Raw genomic sequence first — 25,518 nt, 5'->3', positions numbered from 1 at the left:
TACATAATTGAAATCTACATAATTGAAATCCTTTATCACTGCTATACTGTGTCTCTTTGACAGATTTCAGGTATGTTTCCCAAACTCCATATTTCTTCTTTCTTTCAAGTAGTATAATATAATAATATACAATATATTTATTTCTATAATATAATCCAATGCCAATATCATTTGTAGTTCTGTATCATTGTTCTTTACATAAATCTTTATTACTTGCTACCCTACCCCCCACTACCCTTCTGTTTCCTTGATTTCTTTATTTAAATATTATGGATACAAATTCATGTTCTTTTACCTATCTTTTTTTCTTTTGAAAAAGGTATACCAAGGGAATTCAGCCAATCTGTTTTCTAAAGATCCCTTCCAACTCTGACATTCCATTATCTATGATTTTCAACTAAGTCCTGGAAAGTGATAGATCTGTAAGTCCAGTGCCTGAGTGTAGAGACATGGATATAGAATCTTGCCTTGGCTTTAGGAATCTTTAGACATTTAGGTTTGCATATACTTTATCTGTGAGTTTGAATCTGAATTTGGGGACCCTGAAATCAAGGTTAAAAGGGAGGCACAGAAGTTAGAGGCCAACTTGGAAACAAGCTTGTACTCCTCAGTCTGTGGTAGATAAGAAGTCCCAGGAACACCAAACAAAGGGCTATAGAAAAGGGAGAGTGAGAATTTTGACGGGGGAAGCAACTTCTTATCTCCGACCTTAGACACTTTGCTGGTTAAAACTGTTCTTATCTCCTTCACATACACAGTGTGCTCATCATTTGTCAAAATGTAGCTATAGATATCTTATGCCTGAAGCATTTCTTACAGTATATAAAGGATAAACTAATTAGATTCTTCTGGATTGAGATCCTGACTGGAGTTTGCTTTGGTTGGGTTATTGTGCCTTTGAATAAGACCGGTTGTGGCCACAAACCAAAGGTAAAAATCAGTACTCTGGTGGGAGGTGGGGACAAGCCCCTCCTGGGCCTCCTGGTTAGCCCAGAGCCCAGAGGGAGCTGGTGCTGTGGGATATCTGGTATCAGTGTGCACACCCACAATAACTCAACACCATCAACCATCATCCAACTCCATCTGCTACAAGGACTGTGTAAGTACAGAATGTGGGGGGATGCTCACTCAAGGGACTGAAATAGGTTTCTGGAATTTAAAAGGAGGGGCTGTGAGGGTTAAGTTTTCCTGAAAATGTATTAGGCATTGACTTTGAATAGGTGGAAAGTGAGTATATTCTATCTGGGTCTATAATTAATGTCTTGTTCATGTCTCAGTACCTGTCTCCATGCCTAACAAACACAAAATATAGGAAGAAAAAGGTCCATGGGATGAGTATATATTTATATATGTCTATGTAATGTATTTCCAAGAGATATCTGTCAGCATCAATGCTATAAGATTTTTTTAGCTTTTGTTAGTCTTACCTTAAACAACTATTCCTATCAGATACTTGAACCTTAAGTTTATGCCACTAGCATTTTGCATTTTGAGAACTAGAATGAAAGCCAGACTGTTTTTTTCATTTTTAGCTACATTTTCAGGGCAGTGAGTCTGAGGGTAAACAGTAGGAAAACTTACCCTTTGTCTTGACTTTGGTATATCTGGAGAACTTCACTGCTGATACAGATTGATTCCAATTTGGCCCTGTGTTTTCTCCTTTCTTTACTATTCATCACATCAACTAGCTATATAGCCTTGAGCAAGTCACTCCCTAATCCTCAGGTTTCTTATCTGCGATATGAAAGGACTGAAGTGAACTGTCTAACAACCTATGTTTTGATATTCTATGTTGTAAGGACCCTTCCAGCTTCAAAATTCTATGATTCTGTGCATGTGTTTACAGCAAGATTAATCTTGGGTATTTGTGTTACTGAACTGCCAGACAAAATCAATGTAATCAATTTAATAATATATGTGCACTGAACCAAATACTGCTCTGTAAATGAAGCCATGAGGCACAGTGGATGGATAGGGTGTTGGACTTCCTCTGGTGTTCTACCCAGGAGAAGATCCACTCCATGCTTCTTTCCTTTGGGTTTACTGGCTACATTTCTTGCTCAAAAATCAAGCCTTAAACTCAATTCACTCTGGAGCCAATAGACTGGACGACAAGCACCCATCCACCTAGCACAGAGTGAATTGTTTCTCTTTTACCCAGGAACCCTGAGGGTCTTTCCCTTGCAGTTTGATTTTTTTTTTTTATTAAAGGGGTCATCCCTTGAGTAACTACTTAAAGCAACCCATTCATTGAATAGATGTATCTCACTCAAAGTGAGAATGTGATAAGACCTGAGCCTGAATGGGCCTGTATCTCACATTGCATCCTGTGCCATCTCTAGTCATCCCAATGAATATCAGGCCACTGGACCCAGATGGCTCAGGAGAAGAAATAAGATTGGTGACCTGGCACAGCCCTCCCTCACTCAAATCAAAGTCAACTGCAAGTCATGTCATCATCTTGGTGTCATGATCCTCTTTGAGAACAAAGGACAAACACAACAAAACTTGGGCAATCCCAATGATACAACAATTTCTATTATGTGTCCAGTTTTAGTCCATGAATATAGGCAGGTGATATTTATAGAGATGATATTTTCCTATTCAAAACTCATGACATATGTATGGTCTTGAAAAAGATTATCCTTTTACAAAGCCATGTTACATTTTCTTTTCTTAAAATCAGCATTGCTCTAGAAACTCTGATACAAAACTCTAATACTCTGCTTTTAAAGTAGTAGACAAAGTTAAGGGCAAGGAAGGGACTAAAGACTGGATCTTGGAGCAAGAGATGATATCACTGAGAGGGAATGGGAGTATTCATCTGGGACAAGGACGCAGTAGTAAGAAGACATCTTTGGTACCTCTACCAGAATATACTGGTGACTTGAGAGCCTTGCTAAGGAGCAGTTCAGTATATTGGAATGGGCTCTAGGTTTGGAGTCAGAAGTCCTGGATTTGAGTCTTAACTGTGATACTCCCTGGATCGGTGACATGCTGCTTGAAATAATAGAAGTGATTCAGAGAGGAGGCAAAGGGATGTGAAATGATAGCAGAGTATTCTCCCAGATATCTAGAAGTTTGAACAATGGAAGTATTATGCAGCACAGAGAATTAAGGGGGAAGGAAAAAACTTTGTAGCTAAGTTATAAGTCTTTCCTGTAGAAGAATGGACTGGTCTATTTCTGAAAGTAATTGCCTAAAATGCTCCAAGGGATGATGTTGTGTAACTATCATCAAGTGAGAAGTCAGCTGTTAAAGTCCAAAGAAGGAAAAACTAAGTAGAACAAAAACTAAGAATAAGAACTAAGTAAAAGAACTAAGTCTGCTACTTCCCTTCCCATAAGGAATAGGAAGGTAGCTCTTTATATATAAATAGTAGAAAGGTTTGTTGTCTGTCTGGGATGTGGATGTGGGATGTGACGGGGATTTGTCAGACCTAATAACAACTACCTCTCCTGTTGATTCATGTAAAAATAAATGAGATTGCACAAAGGGACTGAGAGAATTGCTAAGGATTATAAATTCTTGGGTAAAAAATTAATCCTAGAGACAAAGATTTAGTCAAGAGAATCAATGAACATTTGTTAATCACCTACATTGTGCCAGGCACTGTATTAAGGGCTGAGAATACAAAGAAAGGCATGGAAAGTTTTGCTCTCAGGATTAAAGAGAACTGAGAAAGGCTTCTTACAGAAATTAGAATTTTAACTGAGACTTCAAGGGGGTGATGGAAGCTAGGAAGCAGAGATGGAAGGAGGAGTTCCAGGCATGGGAGACAGCTGGTGAAAGGCATACATTCAAGAGATGAGCTGTCATGTAGAAAGAACAGAACAAAGGGCAGTATCACTGCCTTGTAGAACAAAATAATAATAATAATAATATTTATATTTCATTTTGGCATTTGTAAAGTGTATGGAGTAAAGATTAAGAAGAATGGAAAAATAAGAAGGGGCCATTTTGTGAAGGACTTTAAAAGTAAAAGTTATTTGATCCTGGAGGCAATAGCGAGATGCTGGAGTTCATTGAGTAGGACAGTGATGTGATCTCTGTGCTTTAGGAAGACCACTTTGATATCTGTCTTAAAGAAGGCTGGAGTGGGGAGAGACTTGAGGAGGAAAGCTAATTTTAGAGAGCTATTCTAATTGCCCAGGTGTGAGGTATGAGTGGGTGCACTACTGGTGGCACTGTCGGAGGGCAGAGAGTTCTGTTTATATGAGAAATGTAAAGAATTTGAACTTGACTGGGGGACAAAGAGGAGCCCAGAGTGCCAGGACATTGTGATGCATTGTGAGAAGAGAAAGAAAAGTTCAGAGCATGCTAGCACACATCAGATAGTAAGCCACAGATGTTTGTGGGGATATTAGCATGCCCCCCCTTCCCTTGAAAGAAAAAGATCTATTCTCTTTATGCCTCTGTATCTACTTCCTACTTTTTTTTTTTTTTTACTTTTTCCCCAATGGAGAGTGAAACGAAGGGGAAGCAAGCCACAAAGCTCCTCCTCTAAAGAGGATCAGGATCGCTTTAGAACTGTTGCCTCTTTAAATGGTCTTTTTAGATTTTCTTGCTATAGGTATGATGCTGTATTAAAATCAGATATCTGTTTAGATCTGTGCTAATTCTGTTTGTATTTATGCAACAAGATTGGGAAGGAAGAGAGAAAACTGAAATGGGAGGTCTAAGTTATTGAAGATTTGTATATCCAACTTGGAGTGGCCCCTAAGAGGTGGTTGAGGACAGGGTTTGAGAGGCAAGTGTTTAATAAAGAGAAGAATGTTTGTGTGTGTTTGTATGTGTGTGTGTGTGTGTGTGTGTGTGTGTGTGTGTGTGAGAGAGAGAGAGAGAGAGACAGACAGACAGACAGACAGACAGACAGATAGACAGAGACAGATGGAGAAGAAGTGATTCAGAGAGACAGAGACACAGAGAGAGAGAGAGAGAACCAGAGTGAGAGGCAGACAGACAGAGAGACAGACAGACAGAGGTAGAATCACAGAGACAGCATCAGAGTGCAATTTTGGGGATCAGATACTTCTGCCACATACTTAGCAGTAACTTTATTGGTTAAACAAAGATGGGGAGGGGTGAAAATTTCCCATTTTCCAATAAGGACACAATCTCCACTGGGCTGCAAAAAACGTCATGCCGTAAAAGGTAATGCGCTGCTAGGGATGCTCTGCCCATGCAAAGGGAAGAAGAGTGAGTTCCTTGGACATACTTAGAGCTCAAATGAAGGAGTGATTGACAGCCCATACTACTCTGCTTATCAGTACCACCTAGCTGTTATACAGAAATGCACAAAATGTGGGGAATAAACAGGATGACTTTAAAATCTTAATACAAGAAGGCAAATTTGACATCTTAGTTATCTCTTAGACTTGGTGGGATGGGATTTGTGACTGTAGTATGAAAGTAAAATAATAGATTAAAAATGATGGTAGATTACTATTACATAGTAAGGTGGTATAATTATATTAGGAAAAGGAATAACCAGAGAGAAGCTGGTAAAGAGCACTTGGAGAGGAATCAATGAAGGGAGAATGAGGGGTGATGTGTATTCATCTGAACAAAATTAGAACTTTGGGAAACCAAACAGAATTTAAAATGTGGCAATGAAGTAAAATACCATCATGAAAGAAAAATTCTGTTGCCACTCTCTCTTCTGCCAAAAGCAGAGAAACTGAAAAAATATTACTTACCTTAATGCTAACTTCATCCTTCCAAGGTACAGGGAGCAACAAGGAAACAGATTCTGACCAAAAAGGAGGAATTTGTTGAAGTAGAAATGACAGGGATCTTAGGGGACGTGCTCACTTTCAGAGCTGATGAAAAAAAGGAATGGGAAATCTGGATGTTGTGGGTTATGTATGCACCCTGGATTCTAAAAGGTTAGATTTCCAAGGACTTAGGGAAAGGAAAATTAGGATTCAAAGGTTCCATGTTTTGCAAGGGAATTTAACTCAGCTCTGAAGATAAAAACAGAAGTGATTTCCACGTGAAGGAGAAAGAGAGTTGTATAAAGACTGATGCCATTTTATAGGTAAGAGAAGACCAGTTGATGCAGTAGATAGAGGACTGGGCCTGGACAGGAAGACTTGAGTTCAAGCCTCCCCTCAGATACTAACTCTGTGACCTTGGGCATGTCACTTAATCTTTCTTTGACTCTGTTTCCTCACTTGTAAAAGGGGGATGATAATAATAGGACCTGCCTCCCAGGGTTATTGTGAGAATGAAATGAGAAAATATTTGTTTCGTGCTCAGCACAGTTCCTGGAACACATTAAGTACTGTGCAAATAGTGTTGGTGTGGCTGTTATTATTGCATTGAGCTAATTAAATTTTTAAAAGGTATGTGTCAGATGGAAGCAAGGACACGTAAGTGAGGATGAATACAATGTTTTATAGGAATAGAGTCGGGAATGTTAAAGTCCAGAATGAACTTAAGTTGATGATAAATGCTAAGGACAATAAAAAAGAGGTGTTTGTTGTTGTTTCTGTGATATTGGGAACAGCAGGAAGATCAAAGAAGGGATGACGGCTACCCAGTATAGATAGAATTATAGTTGTGACTGACTTTGAAAAGATGGAGAAGTCAGCTATTACTTTGCTTCTGTTTTCTCTTTGTTCTCTGCTGTCTTTTCTCTTTCTTGGAACCCCAGGCACAGGGTCTGGCACATAGTAAGTATTTAATAAACGTGTATTGACTGACTGAGTTGCTAGTTGCATAATTATCGGCACTCACGTCAAACTTTTGAACCTCAATTTCCTCTTCTATAAAGTGAGGGTATCAGACAAAATGATCTATAAAATCCTTTCTAACCCTAAAATTTTGTGTTCTAATATTCCAAATTAATAGATTCCTCAAATATTCAGTGTTCTAAAGTTCCTAAAATGGTTTCATGGAACCTTACAGCTATCATTCTGTCGAATGCTTACTTTGATCTTAAGAAAGATTCAAAGCATACGTGGTCCCCCATTCAAGATTCTGTTGAGCCATTTTGTTCTCTGGCATACTTTCCTTCAGGTTGAATCCCTTAACTAGGGGATAAGGATCTCAAAGCAAAGGAAGAAGGAAAGCCTAGGAGACGAAGGCTAAATTGGAATCAAATTTCTTTTACCTGTCCTCCTTTTCTGACCTAAAGAAAAACAAAGATTTTGACACAGAGATCAGAGTCCTGCACAAGAGAAAGAGACAATTCTGCCTAGAGAAACGTTTCCTTATCTCTAGTGGAAGTTCATTTTGGATGTTGCCCTAAGACACTGTCCTGATCTCCCACACCCCAACAAATCATCTCCACCTTTGCAAAAAAATAAAAAAAAGCTTTCCATAGATCCTTCTGCTCCCTCTGTCCACTCTCAATCAATAAAATTTCTTATTAGGCACCTACTATATGCTAGGCATTATGCTAAGTGATGAGAGTACAGAAAGAGGCAAAAGACAGTTACTGTCCCTCAAGGAGCTTAAAAATCTAATGGATTTTTCTTTCCTATTTTTCTACTTTGCTTCACTGTCTAACTTTAAAATAAGTAGTTATTACCTACTGTTTACACATCCTCATTACTCATTGACTCCTCAAGACTATCTTATCTGGATTACAGTGACCTCCTCACTGCCAAATTCATCAGACATTTCCATCTTCCCTAGAATCAGAGGTTCCAAAAACTTTTACCTTGGAAGAGACCTTAGAATCAAAAACATAGAATGTCAGTAGTAGAAAGGACCTAATCTGATGCCATCCTTTTCTTTTCTTTTTCATAAGGGAAATGAGGTCTAGAAATGAGAAATGAGAAACTTGCCTAAGGTTACATAGTAAGGAGTGGAGCCAGGACTAAGTCCCAGGTCTTCTGATAACAAGGCCAAGGTCATGGTGATTGATACTTTTACAGACTGACTCCTTCCTTGGCTTCTGGGATACTGCAGACCATTCTTACTCTCTTCCATGCCTCCTCTCCTTCAACCCATCTCCTATATGTGGTCTTCCCCAGAAGCTGGTCGTTGGCTATATGTTCTTAGACATTTCATCTCTTCTCATGGCTTTGATTATTACTACTGCAAGTATGAGGCTCACATGCATTTTTCTAGTCCTAACTTTTCCCAGAGTTTCAGGTTCATTCATTTTTTTCCTTATAAAGTTAGTTTTCTGAGGTGTCACACTGAAATTTATATTCAGCACAATTCACTGAACATATGATATACCTACATGGTAGAGGATATTATATAGAGAGAAATTTCTGCCTCCATAGGGCTCATAGGCCAGTAGGACATTATCATATGATAAATGCACTAGAGAAATGTCAAATAAAGTCTTAGGTGAGATCTGAGAAAGAAAGATCATTAATAAGGTGTGAGATTAGGGAAGGTTTTTTGAAGGAAGTGTCCACTGGACTTTAAAGGGTGGGAAGAAGTTCAACATGTAAAGGTAGGGTAGGGAAAGGTATTTCAAGCATGACCTATCATTTGCTTTCTCTTTCAGGTTTTCTACTCTTCAGGTGCTTATTCTTTACAGAATAAGAACAAGAAGCAATGAAATTCAAGATTTTTCTCTCTCTGTTACTCATCAGCCTCCAGGGTGCTGAGGGCTGTCATGTATCACCCCATCGAACAGGGAAAAGTGGCTCTGATTTTTCTTTCCGAGGTAGTTACAGTGCCAAAGATGCCTCACTCAACTGCAAGATAATAGAAAAAAACACTGACTTTGCATTCACTCTCTATAAGCAATTGGTCTCTCAAGCCTCTGACTTGAATGTTTTCTTTTCCCCTTTGAGTGTCTCCATGATCCTGTCCCTGTTAACCCTTGGAGTCCACTCTACTACTCGCACTCAGATCCTTGTGGGTCTGGGTTTCAATCTCAAGGAAATTCAGGAGGATGCAATCCACAAGTTCTTCCAAAATCTGATTCTTAACCTCAACGCGCCCAATCCTGAGCTCCAACTAAGCATGGGGAGTGCTCTGTTTATTGAGGAGAGGTTCAGGCTGCTGGACGAGTTCTCCCAAAATGTGAAGACCATGTACATGTCAGAAGCTCTCTCCATTGACTTCCAATATCCTGTCAGGGCTCAGAAGCGTATTAATGACTACATATCAGAGCAAACCCAAAAGAAAATTGAGGGTATGGTCAAAGATGTTGATTCTAGCACTATGATGATTCTAGTGAATTACATCTTCTTCAAAGGTAAGAGCTTTGGGTCTGGGTGGGTGGGTGGGTAGCTAGGGTGAAAGGATAGAGGGTTAATAATCTTAAAATTGCTAAAGAAATTTAAAAAGGAAATCTGGATTCCTTCAAATTCATATGCATAAGAATATATTTTAATAGCTTCAGATCCACATTAAAAAAAATTGCCAATCTTAAACAATATCCTTCCATATGTTTTAGCATCATAAAGTAGAAAGAATACTGAAGTTTATTTCAAAAGACAAAAGTTAGAATCCATGTTCTGACATTTATTAGCTCCCTAGTCATGTGACTATGGGCAACTTACTTTGCTTCTATAAACCTCAATCTCCTCACCTATTAAAGTAGAATGAGTGGCAAGGTTGTCTAGGCAAGGTGTTGTAAAACTTGCCTTAGGAAAAAAGTTGAGTTATTTCATGTTATGTTCATGGATAAGTAGAGAGATATGGATCAGGTAGTGATAAAATTAGGTAGATTTGGAATCACAGCCAAGAAATCCATCATTAATTGGTCACATTGGAGGAAAGTCCTTAATGGAATGTCTCAGGGATGCCCTCTTGGACCTGCTCTTCGCAATTATTTATCATTCATGTCAAAATGGCAGATAACACAAAGCATGGTGGTATAGCTAGCACATTGAATGGCAGACTTTGGATCTAAAGGGACCTCAGAAGGCTGGAACAATGGACTGAAATGAATAATATTTCATTTAATAGGGATTAACATAAAGTTCTATACTGGAAGTATAATGTCTATAAAAACAGGCTTAAAATAATACAAGAAGGGATGATATGTTTAGACAAGAGTTCCTATAGAAAAGAATCTGGCTATGTGGATTGTAAACTCAAGATAAGTCAACAATGAAACACAACAGTAAAAAAGAGTCAATGTTATCCTGGGCCACGTTAGGAGAGTGATTACATCCAGAAAAAAGGGGAAGAAGCAGTCCTGCAAAGGTTGGTACTCTGGTCAGGTCACATTTGAAGTACCTTGTTCAGTGCTATTTGGGAAAGACTCTACAGACACAGCATTAACGTATTAAGCTCTTTGGGAAAATGCTGCTCAGAAAAAAAATTAATGGAAAACTGCTATGACTCAGCCTTTTTTTTTTTCACAGAAGAAAAATTTTTGGCTCTTGGTCAAAGTTCTCCTTTTTATTTTTTTGTTTGTTTGTTTGATCTTAGCTTCATGGCAGAGAAACTTTGATCCTAAAAGGACTAGAGAGGATAACTTCATTGTGTCAGAAAAAACAATGGTGAAGGTCCCCATGATGATCCATGAAGACATACACTATTACTTTCGGGATAGGAGCCTCTCCTGTAGTGTGCTGCAAATAGCTTATGCATCAAATGAGACAGCCTTATTTGTTCTTCCTGACCAAGGGCAGATGAAACGTGTGGAGGCTGCTCTAACTCAAAAAATTATGAAACGATGGCTCAAGGGACTCAAGAAGAGGTACTGTTCAGATCATTCTCAGATCAGCAATTGCAAAATTCTACTTCAATTCATACTTGCTCATTATATCCTTATTCCTATAGGATCTGTCACATGGAGGTTTAGCCATAAAGTCATGAATGGGCTGGGAGGAACCTTAGAACATAGAAGGTTACAGTTAGAAAAGAATTTAGAATATGAAATTCTAGGCCACAAATCATAGAATATTAGATCTGGAGTCAGAACATGGAATCAGAATATTACAGAGATCATTTGGTCTCAAACTTCGATATTTCCCCTGCAGGAAGAGGAAAGGATTTCCAGAAGCTTATGCTTTTTACCAATGAACCAGACTTTAATGAAATAATCATGTTAAGTTTTACATTTTTTTTGACAAAAAATTAAGACTTCCAAATTTCATGTTTATGGTTCATGAAAATGAACTTTGACTTGAGAATCTCAAAACTCAGGAAACTCAGAGAGATAAGATAGGGTAGCAGCAAGAGCAAAGGAGAAGTATAAACAAAAACTTACAGGATATATGTGAAGTATTACAGTTATTGTCATCATTGTAGTTTTTATTAATAATATATCAGTAAACCTGGCCCAGCTCCAAGTCACTTTACTTCTCTCAGTTTCAGTCTCATTGTCTGCAAAATGAGGAGAAAAAAGCTCATCTTAGCTATCTCAAATAATAATTATAATTTACATTTATATGACACTTTAAAGCTTGCCAAGCATTTTACTTATGGTATCTCATGAATCTCACAATAATCTCTCAGGTAGTTAATACATATTTTATACTGACTTTTGATGGATGAGGAAACAGAGGCCCGGAGGGTTTAAACGAGCTGTCCTTCTCCACACAGGTAGCGTCAGAGGCAGAATTTGACTCCAACATTTTCAGTCCAGCACATTATCTATTACTGCAAACTATTTTTCCAAGGGGAGTGGTGTAAGGGAGAGAAAAGCTAATAAAAGTTTTAAATAAATGTGAATTAATATTATTATCATATCTTCCATCAGTTTGTCATCTAAGGTTTACTAAACACCAACTATGCACAGAAGCTATGCTAAGAGCTGAGGATACAACAAAAAACGGTATCTGCTTTCAAGGAATTCACAGCTATCCACCTACAATTAAAAATGCACAAAACAATTTTTAAAAGTATTTCATTTACCTTAAAATTGGAATTTTCATTCTTGTTTATCTTGCTAATAGATGCTAACTCTAAGGAAGACAGAATTTAGTACATCCAAACATAAAAGAGCTACCATATAGTTTTTTCTAGTCTCCTAACTCTCACCCTGATCTTCAAGAATAACCTCTCTGTACATGCAGGATCTATTACATATATTGGTAGTCCTTTATGAAAATAAACTTTCATGAACTGACAGTATTTTTCAAGTACCACACTCATATGTTCATATTAACATTAACCCAATAACCAGAGGACAATAATCTCATTGACCAAATAAGTAGGTCAATTTCAACAATGCACATTAGAAACAATAATAATTGCCCCACACCAGTTATCATCACATTATCATCAGAGCAGCATGAAGATAAGAGCTACACAGATAATGATTAAAAAGTGCTCCCATTCTCTTCAGCCAAGGTCAAAATTGAGATTCTTATAATACTGTTTAACTAAACACATAAGCAGTAGTTCAAGAAATTCTACTTGAACAAAATTGAGCTGAAGAACAAGAAAAAAATAGAATAGTGTACTCTGGGTCAGATAAAGGGCAAAAATAAGAAAGTTGTCCCGGATAAGATTATCATTTTTTAATGCCAAAGGGTATCTCTGTGGAGGGTGGAATTAGCCTACCAGAACTGAATTCCTTTTACTCTCTTTCCCCTTCAGAAAAGATTTGAAGCTAAATTGTTCTTAAACTCTCCCTACCGCCTCCTTATGGGGTGGTTTTCCATATGATCTTTTATTTAGTTAGGATCTTCTCTTCCATGGTACTCTTGACTCTGGAGATTTAATCAGTCAGACTATTTTGCAAATTAGCTTGTTTTAGCTGAAGGACAGTGTGGCTTTGGGTCAATGTCTTCCCTCTCTTTGCTATTTTTATGTTTAACAGAAAGAAAGTTATTAACCCAACCATAATAACTCACAGTCCCTAGTTAGAAAAATGTCTAACTTTTAGACAGATATTTTGTTCTCTGTCCTAATTTAAATTTTGTGTTCTTTTAGCTAATCCCTGGTTTCTATATATTTGAGTCAAAATAAAAGGCTAGGAAATACTTAGGTAGGAAAAAAAAGTTAAGAAGATATATTGTTGTGCCTATAACTAGACAGGCTTGAGAACAGGATACTGGAGAAGTAGAACTTTTGGTCCTTTCAGGGACCTTCAGTCCTTGAAGAAGGTGAGTACAGCTGTTAGCTTCACAGTATTAGCTCCCTATTCTAAGAAAGAACTCAAAACCCTTGCTTGCTGTTGATCATTTCCTTCTAAGTCACAGCTCAACTCTCCTTTCCGTTTCTCCTTTCACTTGTCACACCTTCGCTGCGTATTCTTTCCAGTTCAGCTTATGAGGTTTGCATAGGGCTGGCAGCACTATCTTCCCTAATGTGACTGCTGCTTAGCTCATGCGGTCCCTGCCCCTTGCTTTTTATTCCATCCCACAGTGTGTGTCCCTTTCAAACCTCTAGAGCATGTATAAAACCCACCTTCCCACTCAGAGATTTCAATAGTTCACATTGCTCTCAGAGTTGAAAGTGAATGCTTGTACCTCTGAACTACATGAAGCCCAGGATTCCAGTTAATTTTCAAGCCAATGCTATAGCCTTCATTTCCATGGCTGCCAGCTACCACCAAAATTTTATCTCCATTCATGACTTCTCTTCTGAGCTCTAGACTTCAAGTCTCAACTGCCTTTCCAATATTTCTACCTGGATGTTCCACCTTTATCTTCAACTCAACATGATCAAGACTGAACTCATTATTCCCCACCCCCCATCCCAGTTCTGCTTTCACTACTTCCCTCTGTATCACCATGTCATTCAGTTTTTCCTATCTGTAATCTTGTCATCATCATTGCCTTTGACTTATTCCTTTTCCTCATCAATTCAATGCAAGGAATTGTCAAGTTCTATTGGACCCAATTCTGTCATAGCTTTTAGATTCATCTCGTCCTTTCTATGCTTATTCTAATCCCTCTAGTATAGACCCTCAATACTGTCTACTTAGACTATCATAGTAGCCATTTTCCAGGTCTTTTCACTTCTGTTCTCTTTCCTCTCTAATCTATCCTTCATACTGCTCTCTGAATAATCTTTCTCAAGAATAGATCTGATTGTGTCGCTTCTTTAAAAATCTTCATTGGTTCTCTGTTACCTACAAAGTAAAGCAAACTTCTTTGACAAACATTACTAGCCTCATATAAAGTGGAACCAACCTACCTTCTCAATATTATCTCATGTCACTCCACTCTGTACACCATATATTACATACAAACTAGATAACTCTATATATCTCTTCACTCCCAAAGAAGCATGCACTCACACCTTGGAAGTTTACTTGGGTTAATCCCTATACCCAGAATATCCTCCTTCCTTATTCAACTTTTGAATACTTACTGATCCTGTAAAGCCCAATTTTATTACCATCTTTTGTAGAACATCTTCTCAGATGTCACTACTTTGTATTGACCTTCCAGATCTATCTTCACAAAATACTTCATTGTGTGGCTTTCAAATATGCGTATTAAGAATTATCACACATTATAGCTATCTTTGTTGTTTTGCCTTATCTCCCTACAAGATTATAAATTCCTTGAGGATAGGGACTCTATCCCAATGTTCCAGCATAATACTTTGCTACATCAGCTATTTAATATTTTGGAGGGCTGTTAAGTAGGAGATAGTAACATTTCTATTCTAACCACCTATTTATTTTTTATCTTGTTTTGTTTGAATAATATGCCTTTTCCTAACTGTTCTAGTCATGAGTCACATCCTATCAAGTGTCAGGGAGATATATCAGATTTAACTGTGGTCCTTAAATTAAGACCAGCAGTTTTCTTGTGCTTGGAACGTACTTTGTGATTTTTAAAAATAGATACCTGGAGCTAGGACCTTTATTTCTAACTATTCATGAGCATTGTTTCCTGTGAATTATTCATCTTCTCCACCCATCATCTTCTCTCTACGTAGACCCTGATATCTGGTGTCTGCCCTGGCAGGTTTATCCTCCCCTCTTTGTTTTCAATTAAAATCTGTCTTGATCATACTTACAAGTTTCCAGGAAAATATAGTTTGCTGACCCGTAGTAGATATACTTTATTGCTGGCCAAATGCCTATCATTTCTGTATCTTAACCCATAGTTCCAAAACCTAATTCTCTCTCTTAAACATCATCTTTTTAAGCAGCTGCTCAATTCTAACCTGTCTTTCTTTCTCAAAGAAGCAGCTGGGATGAAAACACTACCTGTTTTCAAAAGTCTTCTGTTTATTGCCCAGAATATCATAATCCTTACCGGTAATTGTTCTTGGCAATATCATCAGAGCCCAAGTGAATCAAATTTGCTAAGTCCCAAGGGGTTGAGTCATATAACAGGAAGACTGTATTTCTCTCCATTGTTCATGTCAGGTTCACATATAAACAACTTGCTCCTGTAGGAAGTCTCTTTTTCTACTTACTGGATAGACTTTTCTTCATTACATATCCTCATCATTCCTTGTTACAGAATCCATGACCTTCTCCTCAGAGATTCCAGCTCCAACTCTGCTACAAAGACCTTATAATTATTATATAGCTCCATGGGTTCAGTGGTCCTCCTAACCTTCCTCACTATACCATATTCTTTCATTCTCAAACCACCTGAAAAATGGTAACTCTTCCATTTCCCCCCTCAGGTTCTTTTTCTGAGATCCTGGTTTTTTCCCCTTCTTTCTGGATGCTCTCGAGACAGAACGCTATAGTAGTCGGTGTTACTTACTCCTGTTTTCTGTGCCTGGGGCTCAGTTGCTGGGGACTCCTGAATGAAGCTTTATTACCTATGTAGTAAGAAGCACTGCCCAGAGGTCCAAGGGACTGTGCCCTTCTTCCTTTCTCCCAAGAAACCTTTTCTCACCATATGAGGTGATTTGCTTCTTTGCTATTTATCTAAAATTAGGAGATTCTTGTATAAGTGAAATGAAAGCAAATGTTCCTTTGAGTTGCTGTGTGCAAGGAGGTCTTATGCAGAAGTCTTTTTCCAAATACTTCTTTTCCTCATCTCACGGCTTATCATACTTTAGATAAATTTAGCTCCTGTCATGTCTCTCTCCTGTCTCAGCATCTTCATTTCTCTGAGCCTCAATTTTCCCATTGAAATTGGGAAATTACTATTTCTGATTATAAATTGATTGTGTAAACTAAATTCATTATTTTTCTTCCCCAAATCTTACCTCTTCCTAACTTTCCTATTATGTGGAAGGCCCCACCACCGTCCAAGTCTTTCAATTTAGGTGTTCTTAGCTCCTTACTCTCTTACTCCTTTTCCTCCATGTACTTGGGCAATTACAATAGGTTGATGAGTGGTCTCTCTCCTTTAAATCTCTTCCCACTCTAGCTCATGTTCTAATAGCTATCAAATTTATCTTACGAAAGCACAAGTCTGACCATGTCTCTCTCCATCATCTCCCCCACTGCATTCAATCAACTCCATTGGCTCTCTATTGCCTCCAGGATCAAATGTCAAATCCTTGATTTGGCTCTTAAAGCCTTTCATGACTTGGCTCCTTTGTCCTTTTCTAGTCTTTTCACATCATATTCCCACAATCCCAACTCTAGTTATTCTGTGATCCAGTGACACTGGCCTCCTTGTTGTCACTCGAACATGACATCCCGCCTCCCAACTCTGATGTTTTCACTGGCTGTTTTGTTTTGACATCTCTCCCACCTTATCATGGCCTTCTGGCTTCCTTGATTTCCTTCAAGTCTCAGCTAAAGTCCCACTTTCTAAAAGAGGACTTTCCCAGTCCTCCTTAATCTTAGTGCCTTCCTTCTGAAAGGATCTCCAATTTACCACATATACGTATGTATGTATTATATTATATCTATTTTAATTATAACAATATTAAATAAATTAAAATCAATCTATGATTATATTAAGGAATCTATGTTTATATTTATAAAATTTTTGCATAGTTATTTAGATGTTGTCTCCTTCCTTAGACTGTGAGCTCCTTGAGAGCAGGGATAGTCTTTTGCCTTTCTTTGTATTACCAGCACAATGCCTGGCACACAGTAGGCATTTAATAAATGCTTCTTGACTTACTTCCACTTCTAACATTCTATGTCCCAAAGACCCCTCTAGTTCTCATGTCCTATGGATCTGGAAGGAAAGACCATGAAGTAGGACATTTGGAACATTTAGAAGGGGTTGCCCTCTTTAGGGAAAATTACTTAAAAAATAATCGGAGTGTCCCATTATAAGGCAATGAAATGTAGAGTTTAGAGGTAGAGCTGACTGAGTCAAAACAGATGAGCCTTGGAAAACATGATTTGTGGAATATAGTTTAAAGGGGACATTGGAGAAAAGATAGTTGTTTAGGCTCTGCATAGAGGGATTTATAAATGCTTTCTGAGTGGAATAAGTCAGGCAAAACCATGATCTCATCCATAAACAAATGGTTACCTTATGGAAGAACATTGACGGAGAAGCTTGCAAACAGATTTTAATCTTTGATGTGCCATTAACTGGTGGCACGAACTTGATGAAATTATTTAATCCCTTTGGGTCTCAGGGTTTGTACCTGTGAAATGATAGGGTTACATAAGAAGACTGCTAAGACTCTTTTGGTTTTCAGTTTTATGCATGAATATATGTATGACTTCTCTCTTTCCAGAGCTATGGAATTGCATCTTCCAAAGTTGTCTCTTTCTGGCAAGTATGAGCTGCACAAGATACTTCCAGCCCTGAAGATTACAAACGTCTTCTCTAAAGAGTCTGATCTGTCTGGCATCATTGATCTAAGCAACAAACCTAACCATCTGACCCCTCTGATTAATCAAGTATGTCTGTAATTCTTAGGATTTCTATAATTATGACATAGTTTTCCTTTTTGATACCTGTGACTAGGTGTTAGTGAAACAATCACTTCAGGCATAATAGAGTGTAATGATGAGGAAAATTTTGTGATTTCTATATAATGTTATATATACATACATAATGTTATATATTTATAACAAAAAAACATTTTAACATGATCATAGGCTTCATTGAAAGGGAAGCCAGATGGCTTGGATCAAGGCAAAGATTCTGAATATTATTACATAAAGAGGGAGGGATAACTAACATGTTGGATGACAGTCATAATACAAAAGATTCTTAGAAGGCTAGAGCAATGGACCTATATAGCACAAAAACATTTAATAGGAATAAATGTAAAGTTAAATGTAGGGGAAGTATGGTGAATGTGGAAAAGACTTAGGAGTTCTAGTGGAATTTAATCTTAGTATGAGTCAATAGTGCAACATGACGGCCAAAAAAAGTCAAAATAACCCAAGGCTACAATATATGTGGCATATAGAAAGTAAGACATGACCATCCTGCTGTGTTCTGTCCTGGGCAGATCATATTTTAAGTATATTGTTCATTTCTGGATGAGCTATTTTAGCCAATGGACAATGAGGAACTGGAAAAAAATCCAGGAGATAGCAACAGAATGGTGAAGGGACTGAAGACCATTATCATATAAATTAAAAAAAAATATTTAGCTTGAAAAAGAGAAGGCATAATGAAATAAGAAAATTGTACTCAAGTGTTTGCAGGGCTAATAAGTAGACTAAATATCAAACTTATTCTGCTTGGCCCTGATGGCAAGAATTGGGAACAATGCATGGAAGTGACAAGGAGGTAGAATAATAACAATAATTATAAATAACAGCTAGCATTTATATACCGCGTTAAGGTTTGCAAAGCATTGTTGTTGACAAAGCATTGGATGCTAGCAACAACCTTGTGAGGTAGAAGTCATTATTATCCTCATTTTACAATTGAGAAAACTGAGGCAGAGAGAGATTAAGTGACTTACCTGTGGTCACACAGCTAGTAAGTATCTGAGGCCAGATTTGAACTCAAGCCCTCCTGATGCCAAGTCCAACTCCCTTACAGCACCATTTAGATAAAAAACAATTAGAATTATTCAAAAGCTGAGTGGATATTAAGTGCCTCAATCAGTAGAAGTCTTTGAACAGTGGCTAGATAGCTATGTGTCTGTTATTTTGTAGAGGGGATTGCTGTCTAAGTGACTTTTGAAGATTCTTCTAGCTGAGTCTGAATTTGTATGGACTGCATGTATTTGACCACCAGAGTGCCAGAAAATTGCACTTTTTACTACATTTCTATTGTGATGTGAAGTTACCTCTGTCACAGGGATGACTCAAAATCTCTGGCGAATGGCAAAAGATGAGGGGTGCAATTTTTAAACACTGACCTATTCCAGCTTTGCTTAGATCATTTCCTGATCCCTTGAGTCAACCCAATATTTCCTCTACTTTGGTTCTGTCCTTTCAAGAGCTACTTGGTCACTTTTATTTTGTTGCAGAGGAACATGAAGGTAAATATCACAATGACAGTTATGGCTACCTATGCATCTTCTGTAGGTGAAATACAATCTCAATCTCTAAGTGTTGATAATAATGCCAAGTCATCCTCTAGGGCCTTGAGTGGGGCCATGTAGCTTAGTCAAAAGAGCACTAAATACCAAGTCAGAAGACCTAATTTTTAATCCTCGTTTTGTCACTTACCATGTGACCTCAAGTAAGAAATTTTCCCTCTCTGGACTTCAATTTCCTCTACTGTAAAATGGTTGATTAGGTTAAATGAAACTGAGACCCAGAGAAGGAATAACTTTCATTTTTTTAATGAACAAAAATCAATTTTCTTTCTCTCCCACTCCTTATCTCATTAGAAAAAAGAAAAACAAAAACAAATTCCTTATAAGAAATGTGTCTAGTCAAGCAAAACAAATTGCCTCATTGACTGTGTGTGTGAATATGCACATACATACATTTATGTGAATATATACATGAGTGCACATGTCTACACAATATATATGTATATATACATATACAGTAAATCTCATTGGCTATCAGGATGTAATTTTCAAAGAGTATAGGACAATTAGGAAGAGGGGATGACTTGAGGGGAAAGATAAACTCTGATTGGGAAGTTCATTTCATTGATTCACATATATATGTACATATATGTGTATATGTATGTATGTATATATATCTATACACCTGTATACACTGTAGATACACACATGTAGACATACCTATGCAAGTGCATATGTATGTATCTACATATATATATATGTATATATATACATATATATACATACAAATACATATTTCTACACCTCCATTGCCTCTCTGTCAGGAGGTGGATAGGATGTTTCATCACGGGTCTTCTGGAATGATGGATGGTCATTGCATTATCAAAGTTCTTGCATCTTTCAGATTTATTTGTTTTTACATTTTTGTTATGATCTAAATTGTTCTTCTGATTAGTTAATTTCATTCTCTATTACTTTATGCAATCTCTCAAAACGGTTCATTTTTATAATATTGATGTCATCATATAAATTTTTTTCTGTTTCTTCTCACTTCACTCTTTGTCAGTTTGCATAAGTCTTGCCATCTCTTTGACATCATCTATTTCCTTGTTTGCAATACATTATACGAACATACCACAATTCACAGTGTCATACATTAAATTGTAGCAAAACTGGAACTAGGATCCAGGTCTCCTTAGCGCTGATTCATTTTTCAATTATAATGCACTAGAAAGACTTAACTTCTTCCCTGATCCCTGTATTCAAAGACCTTAATTGAATGCCAGTTATTTTGTATAAAGAATCAGAGAAGCTCAGAGTTGAAAAGGTGCTCAGAAATTATCTAGTCCAATCCAGACTTCCATTAAAATAAGGGTATGAAGGCTAGCCTTAGTTCTCACAGAAGATTATGCCACAAAAGCATAAGTTCTGTCTGGCTTTCCAGAATATAAGCCCAGCAAAAACTGGGTCTATTGTCCAAGGACCAGTCTGGTTAAGCACAGAAAGAATTGTCTCCAGAACACCAGCCACTAGGTAAGACTTTTCTTCCTTCCCAGAAATTCATGAAATCATCTATTAGGGTAGGTAGAGATTTTCATTTCTTTATTTATTCAGTATTGATAAAGCACTTATTATACTAGGTTCTGGGTACAAAGAGAAATAATGAAACCATGTTCCCTGGCTAGCCATTCTATTGGTGTGAGACAGAAGGAACATAAAACAGATAAGGAAATCTAAGATTGTATAATTTCCGGATCAGAAGTAGGACATTAACAACAAGAGGGATCAGGAGAGGTCTCCTGTGAGAGATAACACTTGAAATAAGACTTCAAGGAAGCTAGCAAATCTACCAAGTGGAAATGAGGAGGGAGTGAATTCCAGGAATCTGAAATAGTCAAGGTAAAGCCACAAACATGAGACAGAATGTAAAGTAGAGCTGAGGGTGTGGTAGCAAGTAGAACAGTTGCCCCTGAACTTTAAATAGGCAAAGGAGAACAATAAAATAAATAAACAAATGAAATTAGCTGGCAAGGCTTCCTGGTTGGAACTAAATAGGGAAGAGACTTGAATGCCAAACTAGAGAGACTTTATTTTATCCTCAAAGGAATTTGGAACCGTTGGAGATTTTTGATCAGGAGAATGGCATAGGATCATATTTTTAGTGCTAAAAGTTTCCTCCAAATCATTAAGTTCCAACACACTCACTTTACAGATGAGGAAATTGAGCTCCCAGAGAGGCCCAGACTTGCACAGGGTCACAGAGCCAACAAGTGACTGATTTGTTATTCAAACTAGAGTCTTCTTTAACTTGAAGACCCAGACTTTACCCACTATACCATGCTTCCCTTTGTATTTTAGAAATATTGATCAGCAATTGTGAGGAGAGTGGATCAGAAAGGTAGAGACAGGAGTCAAAGAGACAAATTAGGAGAATATTACACTAGACTAGGTGAGAGGTGATGAGGCCCTGAACTGGGATGGTGACCATGTGAGTGGAGAAAAGGGGGGCAATATTGTGAAGGGAGAATTGACAAGACCTTTTCAACTCATTAGCTATGGGGAGGGGGAGGAGAGGGAATAGTTCAAATATTGCTCTATGATTGTGAATCTTAGTGGCTATAGGATGATGGCTCTTTCAACTGCTATGGCAGTTAGAAAGAGGGGTTGGCTTGAGGGAAAGATAAACTGTTTTAGACATGCTGACTTTGAGATCATCAGATCATAGATTTAGAAGGGTTCAGAGGCCAACTAGTTCATCCTTTTTATTTTTTAGTGAGAACCTAGTCCAGGGATCTTGCCCCAAATCACACAGATTTGAACTCAGGTTCTCTAACTGCAGACCCCAATTCTCTTCTCCATTATTCCACACTATTGATGGAGCATCCATTTAGAAAGATCCAATAGGTAGTTGATGATGTGGAAATGGAACTTAGGAAATACAGTAAATATAGATATATAGATATGGGGAGGGTCATCTAGAGTGCTGGCCTAAAACTATCCTGAGTTCAAATATGGCCTCAGATACTTACTAGCTGTGTGACCCTGGGCAAGTCACTTAACTGTGTTCACCTCAGTTCCCTCATCTGTAAAATTAGCTGAAGAAGAAAATGGCAAACCATTTCAGTATGTTTTCAAGAAAACCCCAAGTATGGTCATGAAGAGTCAGATACAACTGAAAAATAACTGAATAATAGATATGGGAATCATTTAGAGATGATAGTTAAACTTGTGGATTTTGATGTTATGAAAAGTTAGAAAGGGTAGAGAAGAGAGCCAAGATATCCCTGGGGTAAATCTACACGTAGAGGGCAGAACATGGATGATGATCCTGGCCAGAAAGGAGACTTAGAAGCAGCCAAGGTAGGATAGGTAAGAAAGAACCAAAGGAAAGCAGTGTCATGAGAGCCCAGAGCTGAAAGTTTCAAAGAGGAAAACTAAGAAAAGCTCATGGAATTTGACAATTAAAAGATCACTGGCCTACTTGGAGAAAGTAGTTTCAAATGAATGATGAGGTTGGAAGCTAGAATGAGAAAATGAAGGGATTAAAATGCATAGGCTAAATATTCATTAGCTCCATGAACAGGTGTAACTAGCAAAATTGAGTTGAAATGAAGTATAATAACAAGGTTTTTCTTTCTTTTCAAAATTGCTAACTATTTTATCATGATTTATCATCTCTATCAGTCTTCTCAATAACCCTCCTAGTGAGATGAGGTAGCTACTATTATCTGCATTTTACAGATATGGAAACTGAGGCTTGTCCAAAGTCATGTAGCTGGCAAAGGACAAACCTAGATTTCAGAATTAGATTCCTTGACTTCTTCATGTCTAATGAAAAATCCTATACCATGCTGTCCTTCCTTTTGACTTATTTAAAAAAGAGAAAATAAAAATCCATTCTTGATCCCAACTATCCTTTGATGAGAGTTCTGCCATCTCCTGACATATTCTCTTCAGTGGGACGTGATTTCCTTTGTAGATTGCATTGCTTCCTCTTCCACAATGCTGTTATAAGTGTGTTCCTCCTTGCAGATTATCCACCAGATTGGATTCGAGATGGATGAGTCAGGCCCACAAATTGTGAATACCAAGAGTCACATCAAGGTCAGGATATCAACTGCTCGACACCACATGATGGAATTCAACAGGCCTTTTCTAATGATGATCCTTGCTCAACCTAACCAAAGCATCCTTTTGCTTGGCAAAGTGGTCAACCCCAGGGAAGCAGAAGGGCTATCTGCTTCTGCCTCTTAAGCCTTTCCTGTAGAATGCAAGGGCAGCCACCTCCCCACACATATCTCCTGGGGGAAGGGGCAGCAATGGAACAGCACAAGGGTGATCCATTGTGCAGCTTGCTATATGAATAAAGAGCAATGTGCAAAAGCAAAATAATGGTGAAAGACTGCTTTTCTATGAGTCGATCAATTTCTTTTAAGCCTTGGTGAGCTCTTTCTCAGCAACACAGTCAGATCATGTGGGAAATAGCAAGAGTTCATTTCTACATGTTTTTTAAGGCCCACAAAGCACTTCCTCATGGCAACTCCACGAGGTAGGTGCTGCACAAATTACTATTCTCATCATCCAGACGAATGAGAGAATTCTAGAACAGAGAGGTTCAGGGGACTTGCCCAAAGTGGCAGAGCCAAGATTCCTACAGATCTTCTGATTGAACTCTGATACTCCTTCCACTATACCCTATTACCTGTCTGAAGGTTACAGTTCATAGTTTCACAGACTATCAAACCTGGAAGGCACCTTAGGGAAGTTCTACTGAAATCTACTCATTTGGCAGATGAGACTTTAATTAATTAAATTAAATTTAACTGATCAAATTTAATCACTAAAGCCTCCTTAGAGATAGGAATAAACATTAAGACAGAGATGGTAAGTTTTAGAGAAAAAGTACACGTGGAAAATGGTCTAATAGCTTACTTTACATGTTGCAAAGCATTTTGCAAAAATTGTTTAGTTTACTCACTAGATTAGGTAGATTAGATAGGTATTCTGTTACCCATTTTACAGATCAGACGACTGAGATGGTCTGATTGACTAATTGAAGAAGGCAAATCTAGTAAGTGGCAGTGTATGAATTTGAACCCTGGGCCTTTAACACCAAAATATTCTCTTATACCCCAGTTCACTAATTCTATTGAATTAAGAAGCTCCTAATAAAAAAAAAAAGCCATTTTTGAGGTAGAGATTATATCTTCTTCATTTCATTGTCCCTTCAGTACACAGCACAAGGTCTTGTACCTAGTAGGTACATTTTTTTTTAAGCTGGATAATCTGTGACAGCTGGAATCACCTCTGAAACCTGGGGAGGTGGAGTGGGATACTGGAAACAGTGAAAAAGGGTAAGTTTGAGGAAAAACTAAATTGCTTTTTTTAACATAAAAAATAATAAATCCTTTTGCAAGGACTGAGCAAAGGTGCTTTTGTGGAGTTAACTCATTCTCTTCAGGCAGTCTTCACGGGGCCTGATTCTCTCACCCTCTGAGTGTTACTCTGGCCATCTGCCCAGAAGTCAGTTTCCAAAGAGGTCAGCTAGTACTGACACCTAACAGGCAGGTGTTTCTGTCTATGGACTCTAGAGGTCTGGAGGGGAGTTATGCATCTATAAAGGAAGTGCTGAGCACTTATTGGAAGCTTATTGAAAAAAATTTGCTCTCTTTCTCCAGGTCAGTTTTCAGGGAAACCTTCGGGTTGTTAGCCAAGCAATTTTGAGAAATGAGACCCAGTTTCCTCAGTGTAAGACTGACTAGGAATTCCATACAATGGAAGCAACGTGGTGAATCCAAAAGGATAGTGTGTGTGTGTGTGTGTGTGTGTGTGTGCGCGCGCGCACGCGCGATGGAGTAATGGTGATGGAATGATGGTGGTGGTAGAGGGAAAGTGGAAAAAACAATGTGTATAGTACTTTTGATAATGGATGATAATGTAAAAGTTATCAGTTCAGTCTTCTTCTGCAAGAAATTCCTCAGCAAAGGTTTTCAAAAGGGTAGCAGATGAAGCAATGATCGATAAAACCAGAGGAAATCACTAGTAAGCTCCTCCATCCAGCCCAGCGATGAATAATAAGGTGTCTAGAAGCCTAGGCTGGGGGTCAGAGGGAAGGCGAAGCAGTTGCCAGTTGTTAATAGATCACAGCACAAGAAAATGGAGACAAGGCCTACATTTAAAACATCCTGGGACTCCCTGAGAGCCTTGAGGCTAGTATAGTCTCTACCTGGAGTGGGGAACCTATGGCTTCAAGGCCACATGTGGCCCTCCAGGTCCTCAAGTGTGGCACTTTGACTGAATCCAAACTTCACAGAACAAATCCTTTTATTAAGGGAATTTAGAGTCTCTCTCTAC

General features: G+C 38.0%; 1 protein-coding gene across 2 annotated transcripts; it reads left to right on the top strand.

Annotated features, from left to right (window-relative positions):
* Positions 1 to 752: 752 nt before the first annotated feature.
* On the top strand, positions 753 to 23,553 carry LOC140518309 (plasma serine protease inhibitor-like). Of its 2 annotated transcripts, none has more exons than XM_072630328.1 (5): positions 753 to 1,099; positions 8,474 to 9,172; positions 10,357 to 10,627; positions 17,452 to 17,617; positions 23,197 to 23,553. In XM_072630328.1, the coding sequence occupies exons 2-5, from the start codon at positions 8,524 to 8,526 to the stop codon at positions 23,416 to 23,418; spliced, it is 1,308 nt and encodes a 435-aa protein (XP_072486429.1). In that variant the 5' UTR covers positions 753 to 1,099; positions 8,474 to 8,523; the 3' UTR covers positions 23,419 to 23,553. The 2 variants fall into 2 exon arrangements, with proteins under 2 accessions (XP_072486429.1, XP_072486428.1); XM_072630327.1 differs by having other exon boundaries at positions 766 to 930.
* Positions 23,554 to 25,518: the final 1,965 nt, after the last annotated feature.

The sequence above is a fragment of the Notamacropus eugenii genome, chromosome 1 (genome assembly GCF_028372415.1).
Source record: "Notamacropus eugenii isolate mMacEug1 chromosome 1, mMacEug1.pri_v2, whole genome shotgun sequence".
Classification (NCBI taxonomy): Eukaryota; Metazoa; Chordata; class Mammalia; order Diprotodontia; family Macropodidae; genus Notamacropus; species Notamacropus eugenii.
Note: the sequence above shows the minus strand (reverse complement) of the source record. Positions and strands in the feature narration are given on the sequence as shown.

What these genes read in the sequence shown, in the direction of transcription:
- LOC140518309 (XM_072630328.1), top strand. Translation starts at nt 8,524, where the DNA reads ATGAAATTCAAGATTTTTCTCTCTCTGTTACTCATCAGCCTCCAGGGT. An exon ending in GAATTACATCTTCTTCAAAG is followed by an intron (nt 9,173 to 10,356) that starts GTAAGAGCTTTG and finishes GTTTGATCTTAG; the next exon opens with CTTCATGGCAGAGAAACTTT. An exon ending in TGACCCCTCTGATTAATCAA is followed by an intron (nt 17,618 to 23,196) that starts GTATGTCTGTAA and finishes TCCTCCTTGCAG; the next exon opens with ATTATCCACCAGATTGGATT.